A 10,196-nucleotide genomic window follows, 5' to 3' on the forward strand; every position below is an offset into this window, starting at 1 on the left:
GAAACAACATTAATGTTTATAAAACATTTTATGCAAAGAACATAGAAATGAGGAGGGGAGGAGTTGGAGAGAAATTGCTTCCAGTTGATGAACCCGGTAACTTTTCAGCTGTTCTTCATTAACGTGACTTAAATAGGTTCTAATATTTTGCGCCCATTGTTGGACACTACATCCAAACCCGATGGAACCGTTATACCTAGGATTTCTGTCGGCTAATGTTTGATCTCTCAGTGTGAACTGGGCAAGGAAATGAGGAAGGGAGGGTCAGTGGACAGCAGCGGATAATTAAAATGACGTGGATAGTTTTAATTTATTGTACGATTAATTGATTTATCGTTTACTGAGACAGACCTATGAATGGTGCTTTATAGCTAAAATTGATTTCTTGATCAATTGATTGAAGTAAAACAAAGTTTGACATAACAACATGCAAAGGCTAGTGGTGTTTCTGCGTGGTTCTCCTTTGGGACGTTGTGTGTCATGCAGAAGCTCAACTTCCTGTCAGTCAGATCATTTATCTCACTTCACAAAGTATTCAGGCAGCTTTCTGGGTTTGTTGCATATAAAAGTCTGGAGTCTCTAGTATGGAGAATATTATTTATGACTGCTTTGATGCTTTTAAAACTACATGGATGAATGAATGCCAATTTTGATATTTGTAAGACATGCTGCCAGCTTGCCAGGTCCATCTTGAAAAGGAGATTGTGAATCTCAACAAAGATTTTTATCTGGTTAAATAAAGGTTATTATTATTACTAATATGTGTCCTCAGGATATCTGTAAAAAATCGGAATTTTCTGATCATGTGTTATTTTTCTTAATATGATCCAATTCATTTAAGAATAGTTTAAATCCCAGATTTTAACTCTAAAAATCAGATTTTCTGAATTTCATCCCTATTAATTTACACCAGATGAGGTGGACAGTATGATACCTGTCCTATTGCTGAAATAAAATCACAGATGTGATGATCATTTAGTGCCCATCTATATCTATAATCTAACATAAGATTGATGAATGTCAGTCATTATTCTTCTATTATATTGTTGATAACTTTAGCAATTGCACAGCTTGTATTGTGCAATTAAGGAAATTCTGTTCAGTTTTTTTATATAGCGCCAGTTCACAACAGATGTTATCTCCATGCAGTTTACAAAAAAACAGTCACCCATCTGTCCATCATCCAACATGCGTATCACCCCTGAGGGGTCAACAGGGGTGCTGGTACCCCTCTCCAGCGGTAAACTGGCAAGAGGCGGGGTCAGCCTGAACAGGTCACCAGTCCATCGCAGGGCAACACAGAGACACAGAATTTAAAGAGACCAATTAACCTGACAGTCGTGTTTTTGAAATGAGGAAGGATTGGCAAACATTAAAGTGTCACTGACACAATAAAACCACTTACATTTAAAAAGATGAACTCTTGTGCTTTTATTCTGTGTTCACAAAAGCTTTTAATAACAAATATTTCTCACACAATGCTATAAATGAATAACTTTTATGTTCATAGATGTGTTTATTACCATTCAGTGATTTGGAGGTGACAGATATCCAGCTCCAACCCTTCACTGTTGGATCCTTCCTTCCCAGAAATGTTGGAGTCATCGTTGCTTCCTGATCAATGTGGCTCAGAAAAGCAGCGTTGCAGTCCTTCAGTAGAAGCAGCTCCCTTTTGTTCATCACTCCATCTGGCTTCCTCCTTCAAAACTGAAGATAAATTGCCCAAATCTTTGCTGAAATCCTAACAATTTCCTCCACTTTTGTGTTTACGGTTTGACTTACCCTGAGTACATCACAAGACGGCTCTGGTGTTTAAGCCAGTTACTACAGATGAAAACGATGACACTCTGCAATCCAGTATTCTATGAGAAATATTTTAAAGCTTTTGTGTACACAAAGTGAAAGCACAGTAGTTCATCTTTTTAAATCATCTTAGTGGGTTTATAGTCAGTGAAACTGTAAGCTCAGTTTATTATTTCAATTTAAAACAGTAGAATCACCTTAAATGTATTTATACTACAAACACAGGTTCTCTCCATTAATACTTTTACACCACAACATATTCAGTTATGTGACCTCTTCTTTCTTCTTCTGCTGTTGCATCACATTTCTTCCAACAGGAGCCGTGAAGATTAGTGATTCTGACGTCTGGCCTGTGGTCAGGATCTACAGAGGAGGCTTCCTGCTAATAGAGTTTCTCTTCCTTTTAGGTGAGTGCACACTAACAATCAGTCACTGCATGGAATTTTTAATCACTTTTTAGAATCATTTCTTTACAAATGTTTGTGCACTGAAGCCTTCCACCCCCACTTATACTGCTTTGACATGCTTTTATTGAAGTAGCTTTTATAATTGAATTTTTTGTGCTCGTTTGGTTTTCTTTAATAAGACAGAGAGATGCACAAATCAGAATTTATTGACCAATTTCAAACAGACAAATTCATGTCAGAGACTTCTCTTTCAGGAAAGCACCACAAAGCTTTAGTAATAGAAAAAGTGATTTTCAGAAAACACTGATGTCATGCATGAGCCCTATGAATTTTATGAATTAAAGGATATGATTCCATTCTTTTCTCATCTTTTAGGGATCAACACCTATGGCTGGAGGCAGGCAGGAGTTAATCATGTCCTCATATTTGAACTTAATCCCAGAAACAATCTCTCCCACCAACATCTGTTTGAGGTGAGAACTCTCTCTCTCTCTCTTTCTCTCTGACACATTCAACACACACACACACACACACACACACACACACACACACACACACACACACACACACACACACACACACACACACACACACCTCAGTCACTGTCTGTATGTGTTGGATTGTTCACTGACTGAACCAGTCTTTATGTTTGGCTGCAGATTGCAGGCCTGTTGGGGGTGCTGTGGTGCGTCAGCTTGCTGTCAAGTCTTTTCTGTGATAACATCAGGATTCCGATGCAGGCCAACCCTCTGGCTCTTTATGGCGTCTTCTTCCTGTTTCTCATCAACCCGTCAAAGACCTGTTACTACAAGTCCCGCTTCTGGCTGCTCAAGCTGCTGGTAGGGCCTCTTAATCATAATACAATGTCTTCTTATTTAACATTTTATTCAGCAACACTGCTATGCAGTTTTTATGACGCGTTACCACGACAACAAGGTTTTATTTTTCACTTTTGGGGGACTCTTGTTTAACCAATTAATCAATCAAGTTTATTTGTAATGCACATTTCAGCATCAAGGCACTTCAAAGTGCTTTACATCATAAAAACACAAAAATCAACAACTGAAACATGATATGTTGTTTCATTTATTATTGCTCAAAAGCAGCTCTAAACAGGTGTGCTTTTAGTCTCAATTTAAAGGAACTCAGTGTTTCGGCTGTCTTGCAGTTTTCTTGAAGTTTGTTCTAGATTTGTGGTGTATAAAAACTGAATGATGCTTCTAGATGTTTGATTCTGGGGAACCAAAGACCTGAGAAGTCTGGAACAACAGCAGATCTTTAATGTATTGTGATCCTGAGCTGTTCAGTGATTTATAAACTACCAACAGTATTTTAAAGTCTGCTTTCTGAATGGGCCTTAGAACTTGATGATGTGCTCTCACCTCCTGGTTTTAGTCAGAACGTCAGCAGCAGCCTTCTGGATCAGCTGCAGCTGGAGGATTTATTTGTTAGGTAGACCTGTGAGGACGCTGCTGCAGGAATCAATGCAACTAAAAATAAATGGATGCATTCCTCTAGATTTTGCTGAGACATCCTGGAGATGTTCTTCAGGTGGTAAAAGGTCGACTTTGTAACAGTTTAGTTAGTATCTCAAAGCACAAATGATATCTGAAGTATTTTTGCAGCTAAACTATCTAAATTGGGCTCTTTCTTTATTTCTCTATACAAATTCTGACATTTTCATGTTTAATTCTACACTATTTTCCAACAATATAGCAGAATTAAGCAAGTAAGAGTTAGTTGTTCTTACTTGCATATACTTTTGGCTGTTCTTCCCACCTCTGCCGATGTTCCATCCCTCACTGGTTATTTAGTGCCAGAAATAAACCCGCTCCTCTTTCAGCAGAAGTTGGGCTCACTATGGCTTTTTCACATATTTAAAAGAAGTCTTTATTTTCACAATAGAAAGAGAAAAGAGTCAGGCAGGAGACGTTAGACCAGAGGCAGCAGGAGGGCGATGATGCAGGGTCTGCTCAGGTAAGGAGCCATTAGAACCAGGCAGCAATCTGTACCAGGTTTTTACAGATATTTCAGGATCACATTCCAAAATATTTTTTGTCTGAAAAGCTAGCATAGACAGCATTCTGTTCCCCTTTCAGTCAGTTCGTCTCTCACACATTATTGTCTAATTTTGCATTTACAGAAACATACTTCAAAGATCGGACACATTAATTTCACAGATGTTTGAGCTAAAGTTTAAGCTGATCATGATTACTCATCATTTTCTGGTGACTCATCTAAGCCCTTTGTTATTTTGGTTTATTTTCTATTAATAAATAACTTGTTTATTTCATTTTACATAAAGATTTATTTATATTAAATCACACTCCTCTGGAGCTGGGTCTGACAGTGGCTACTGTAGCTCTTGGTTACAGCGGTACAGCTTGGGTAGTTAGCTTCAGTTGCTCCCAAGAAATTAGTGAAAAAAAGTAGAAGGCAAAAAAAACCTGGCAACAGTTTTTTCCCTTATAGTCAATATATAAGTTGTACAAATATAAAAAAAATATTTAATTTTCAATGTTCCAGTGGCCCAACAGCAGGTAGTGTTCTCTACATCTTTGCTGTATGCACAAATGCATTTGTTATGTATGAAGTTATTTGCATCAGTCTTGGAATTAAAAAGTTTTGATTTTGAAAATGTATGTCATTTTTTATTTACACACTGCCTTTTCAGAGGATCTCATGTCCACTGATTGTTTTTTCCACATTTCATCATGTTACAAAGCAGATGAATATTTTAAGAGACAGTGAACTGGACCTGTAGCAGTGACTGTCCTGTCTGCCTTCCTCCACAGTTCAGAGTGGTGACCGCTCCATTTCATCATGTTGGATTTGCAGACTTCTGGCTGGCTGACCAGTTAAACTCTCTGGTGGTGGTTCTGATGGATCTGGAGTACATGATCTGTTTTTACAGCTTAGAGCTGGAGTGGACAAAAGAGAATGGGTTATACAGTGACACAGGTGAGATGAACAGAAAAGTCTCTTGATAGAAAAATATCTGGCCGATGCTGATAGATGTGTTGTGTTCAGAAAGCGTGTGTAACACCTACTCCTATGGTGTGCGGGCGGTCATCAAGTGTCTTCCTGCGTGGTTCCGATTCGCCCAGTGTCTGCGGCGCTATCGGGACACCAAGCGGGCCTTTCCTCATCTGGTTAATGCTGGGAAATACTCCACTTCCTTCTTTGTCGTCACTTTCTCCGCCCTGTACAACACACACAAAAGTAAGGTGTTTACTTCTACACATCTGGTTTTGGTAGTGGGATAAAACTAACCCATCCATCCTTCCCTCCAACCATCCCTCCATCCATCCATCCGTCCATCCATCCATCCATCCATCCATCCATCCATCCATCCATCCATCCATCCATCCATCCATCCATCCATTCGTCCATCCATCCATCCATCCATCCATCCATCCCTCCATCCATCCCTCCAACCATCCCTCCATCCATCCATCCGTCCATCCATCCATCCATCCATCCATCCATCCATCCATCCATCCATCCCTCCATCCATTCGTCCATCCATCCATCCATCCATCCCTCCATCCATCCATCCATCCATCCATCCCTCCATCCATTCGTCCATCCATCCATCCATCCATACATTCGTCCATCCATCCATCCATCCATCCCTCCATCCATTCGTCCATCCATCCATCCATCCCTCCATCCATCCATCCATCCATCCATCCATCCATCCATCCCTCCATCCATTCGTCCATCCATCCATCCATCCATACATTCGTCCATCCATCCATCCATCCATCCATCCATCCCTCCATCCATTCGTCCATCCATCCCTCCATCCATCCCTCCATCCATCCATCCATCCATCCATCCATCCATCCATCCATCCATCCATCCCTCCATCCATTCATCCATCCATCCATCCATCCATCCATCCATCCATTCGTCCATCCCTCCATCCCTCACTAGAAGTCCGGAGGTCACTAGTTCACTGCTTTTGTTTTTCTCCTTAATGTCTGTGAGTTGGTGAGTCTTTACCTCCTAACTAATTGCCAACTCCTTCTTCCACAGACTCTGAACCCGAGCACAAAATCTACCTGTACTTGTACATTGCCTGTTTAATTGTAAGCTCCTGTTATACACTGATCTGGGATCTGAAGATGGACTGGGGCCTGTTTGACCGAAATGCAGGAGAGAACACCTTCCTACGGGAGGAGATAGTCTACCCGCACAAGGTGAGCTCCAGCAGAGCGCTCTGGGATCTGTGCATCCATCCACTCCATGTAACTGTCCATCCATGTTTTCCATCCCTCCATCCTGTCTCTACAGGCCATCCATCCATCCATCCCTGTCCATCCATAGTCCATCCATCCATCCTCCATCCCTCCATCCATTCATCCATCCATCCTCTCATCCTTGTTCATCCAATCCATCCAGACATGGGTGATATTCTAGCTACCCTGCTGGTTCCATCCCTTCCAGGTCCAAAAAGGATCCCTCCATCCCTTAATCATCTTTTCATTGTTCACTTTTTTGTTTTTCTCTCATGTCTGTGAGTTGGTGAGTCTTTTCAGAAAAAGATGCAGGCATTTTTAAAAAATCCTTTATTCAACTGTACTTGTACATTGCATCTGTTTAATTGTGGGGACATTGAGCAACATTAATGCATCATTATGGATCGCTGTTTCTAATGCAGGAGAGACGCTTCTCGGGAGGAATTTCTTCCACAAGGAATGAGCTCCAGCAGACTGTGGGAGTTCAGGGCATGTAACTGTCTACTGAGGTGTTTTTCCTGTCCTCTGTCTCTACAGGCCTATTATTAGCAGATGATGCTATAGTGGAGGACGGAGCTCAGGAACCGCCTGGGCAACAAAAACCTTGTTCACCAAGCATGAGACATGGGTGATATTCTAGCTACCCACAGTGAGCACTGGAGGATAGGCATTCATCATACTCTGCTTTATCATCTTTTCATTGTCTATTTTTTGTTTCTCTCTCATGCAAAACATGTTATTGATTTTTCAGAAAAAGATGCAACCCATCAAAATTAACCTGTTTAATCTCAAATTTTTCCTGCAAAATAAGTACATGCATTTCAATTCTTGGACCTCCCTTACACATGATATTTATGAATTATTACATTTTATGTTGGCTATGTTAGTGAGAATGAGCATCTGAATAACTGTGGTGAGTTCAGGGCAGTCCGAGACATGCATTGTCTAAATGCTGATGATCAAATCTGGCGCTGCTTTACAGATGATAAAAGAAAGAAGAAAAATCATGACATGCATTACTTATTATAATAAAGAGTGTTTACAAGAGTGTTCAGAAATATTTTAGAAACATAAAAATTTAATGCGACATCATGCAGGTGTCATTGTCTCAGTGTGCCAAGTGACCTTTGACCTCATTTGATTATTTCATCAATTAGGGAAAATCAGGTGAAAATGTTAGTATGAACAAATCTGTATCTGTGGGGGTATTGCCCCTGTTCCACCAGACCAAACACAAGATCTTTGCCTTGTCCTGTACTAGTTTCAGGCGTGGCGCCATCTTGTGGTCATTCAGTGAATAGGCCACACTGTGTGGAAAGGGTCGGCTTTTGGGGGATGGGGAGTGGGGAGGGGTTCAACTGTGGGAATAACAGTGATGTAGAAGACATCATTTTGATGTTCCTTCAGGTGTAGAAGATCTAAAACATCTTATAGTTTTAAGCTGTGTGGGAACAGCAGGGCATATAGAATAAACAGGAATGCTATGGTCACATAGCACAGTGCTGCTGTCTGTGTTATGCTAGCGGCAACAGTTGTTGCCATGCTCACATTCACTCTTCTTATGATTAAAAGATGAATGAATGGATACAAATTTCTTTATATATCAGTAGAAGACATATGTATTATTTATTAAAGTATTTTACTGACTTTCTCTTGTATATGTTTGACACACAAACATGCCAGCATTACAGGCAGGAAGTAAAGAGGTCTGGTCATGTGACCTTTCAAACTAGATACATGAAATTGATATTGCTTAGAGTATACACTCTATTATTTGATTTAAAAACTTCAATTAGCTTATAAAAATCAAAACAATTATTTTACAGCTTCCAGAAGTTAGAAAAAATGTCTGGCAACAATTGTTACCGGTGGGATTAAACGGGTTAAGTGGCCAATATTTATCATTTCGTAAATGATAAATGATGATAAATGTTGGCAGCAGTGCTCTGCTAAAACTGAAGCACTAATCATAAACATTGGTTCAACTAAAATCATATAGACTTTGGAACCAACGTCACTGCATATGATGTTTACATCTCACGCAGTTGCTCGGCGCCATCTTGTATGGCCACATACCAAAACAAACTTTATTTCGGCGTTTTCATTGTGTTACCGACCGTAGTGAAGTTTTCAAGTTGGATATTAGATATCGGTGCTCCGCGGAGTAAAGGGTGTTTAGCTCAAGGTCGATCCGATTTCTGAACGCTAATTCCGGCCAGCTGTTCTCTAGCGCTCCGTCTTCAAGCGGTCGGAGGTTCAATTTTCAACCAAACACTCCTGTAAATAAATGGCTTGCCTTGTGACCAACTGATACAAAAAAGTGGTAATTCATGCTATTACAGGAGGCACACTATCCTCTGTTAAAATGTCATATTCAATATTTTAAATAATTTTAATATTAAATATGTTTTCTTCAATAGCTTCCAAATTGTGCCCCATTAACTCAAAATCAGTGTAAAATTATTCTACTAGACTGTACAGATCATCTTAATTACACTTTGACCTTTTATTTAACTAATTTTATATTTAAATATATTTTTTTAAATGTTCATAAAATGTATTACCTCAGATGATCGTCACATATAATATTCAATTACATACAATTCTAGGACAGGATCTATTTTATTACATGTTCACTTTTTACCTGAAATATGTTAAATACAACAAATCTTTACTTAAAGTATTATTCTATTTCATAACATTTACTTGTCACCTTTATTGTTTACTCTGAAATGTTTAATTACACATTAAATGTTTAAAGATGGGCTCTTTCATCTGGTTTGCTTTTTACATTAAATGTTTACTTCAGAATTTAATAGAATTGTTTACTTTAATCACATAAAATGTTTATTTAAAATATAATCTTTCATTACATATATGTTTATTACTTGAAACATTTTAGATATCACATTTTTACTTGAAATGTGATTCATTTCATCACCTGTTTACCTGCAACTTGAAGGGCTATGGCAAGTCATTTTAACATAAATTTGGTTTTGCTGCCCTTACATTCCAGATATCTCAAATTGTTTTATGACTAGATGTTTTAGTCATTTAGGATATCTCTAATTATATTTTGATACCTATTTGAGATATCTTTAATTACATTCTGACTAGCCAAAATGACGTTAGATTTACCATTGAGTTGTATGGAGACTTCAATTCAAGATATCTACAATGAATTATTAAATATAAAATTAGTTAAATAAAAGATCAAAGTGTAATTAAGATGTTCTATACAGTCTAGTAGAACAATTTTACACTGATTATGAGTTAATGGGGCATGATTTGGAAGCTATTGAAGAAAACATATTATTTAATTTTAAAATTATTTATCCATCCATTTTCTTACACTCTTCTCCCTAGTGAGGTCAGGAGGTGCTGGTGTCTCTCCAGCTAACGTTCCGGGCGAGTGGTGGGGTCACCCTGGACAGGGTCACTTAAAAATTTAGTAGAGGACAGTGTGCCAAGTGTAATCCCTTACAAAAAAATCCCATGAAAGTCACATGTGGAAACATGTGATTTTTTGGTGTGATTTTCACCACGAAACGTTCCAAAATCACACGTATTCATGTGCTTTCACATGTGATTCACATCATTCACATGTGAAATTTGTGTGAACCACATGGGATTTTCATGGGATTTTTTTGTAAGGGATAACATGAATTACCACTTTTTTGTATCAGTTGGTCACAAGGTATTTATTTACAGAAGTGTGTGGTTGGGAAATTTACGGTCCCAA

The 10,196-nt window shown here is 38.7% G+C and overlaps 1 protein-coding gene across 4 annotated transcripts in view; it reads left to right on the top strand.

Moving 5' to 3' along the window:
- Positions 1–7,025, top strand: part of LOC122840762 (xenotropic and polytropic retrovirus receptor 1 homolog) — a 59,681-nt gene extending 52,656 nt beyond the window's left edge. For 2 of the 4 annotated variants that reach the window (XM_044133381.1, XM_044133382.1), the window contains exons 8-14: positions 2,121–2,210; positions 2,586–2,683; positions 2,870–3,049; positions 5,006–5,171; positions 5,241–5,432; positions 6,252–6,415; positions 6,992–7,025. In XM_044133381.1, coding sequence (XP_043989316.1) covers positions 2,121–2,210; positions 2,586–2,683; positions 2,870–3,049; positions 5,006–5,171; positions 5,241–5,432; positions 6,252–6,415; positions 6,992–7,003 — 902 coding nt within the window. In that variant the 3' untranslated portion in view covers positions 7,004–7,025. Of the gene's footprint in view, positions 1–2,120; positions 2,211–2,585; positions 2,684–2,869; positions 3,050–4,115; positions 4,188–5,005; positions 5,172–5,240; positions 5,433–6,251; positions 6,416–6,991 lie in introns of all 4 variants that reach the window. The other 2 variants (XM_044133380.1, XM_044133383.1) reach the window with 2 other exon arrangements.
- The last annotated feature ends 3,171 nt before the right edge of the window (positions 7,026–10,196 follow it).

This window comes from Gambusia affinis, linkage group LG12 (genome assembly GCF_019740435.1).
Source record: "Gambusia affinis linkage group LG12, SWU_Gaff_1.0, whole genome shotgun sequence".
NCBI classification, from domain to species: domain Eukaryota; kingdom Metazoa; phylum Chordata; class Actinopteri; order Cyprinodontiformes; family Poeciliidae; genus Gambusia; species Gambusia affinis.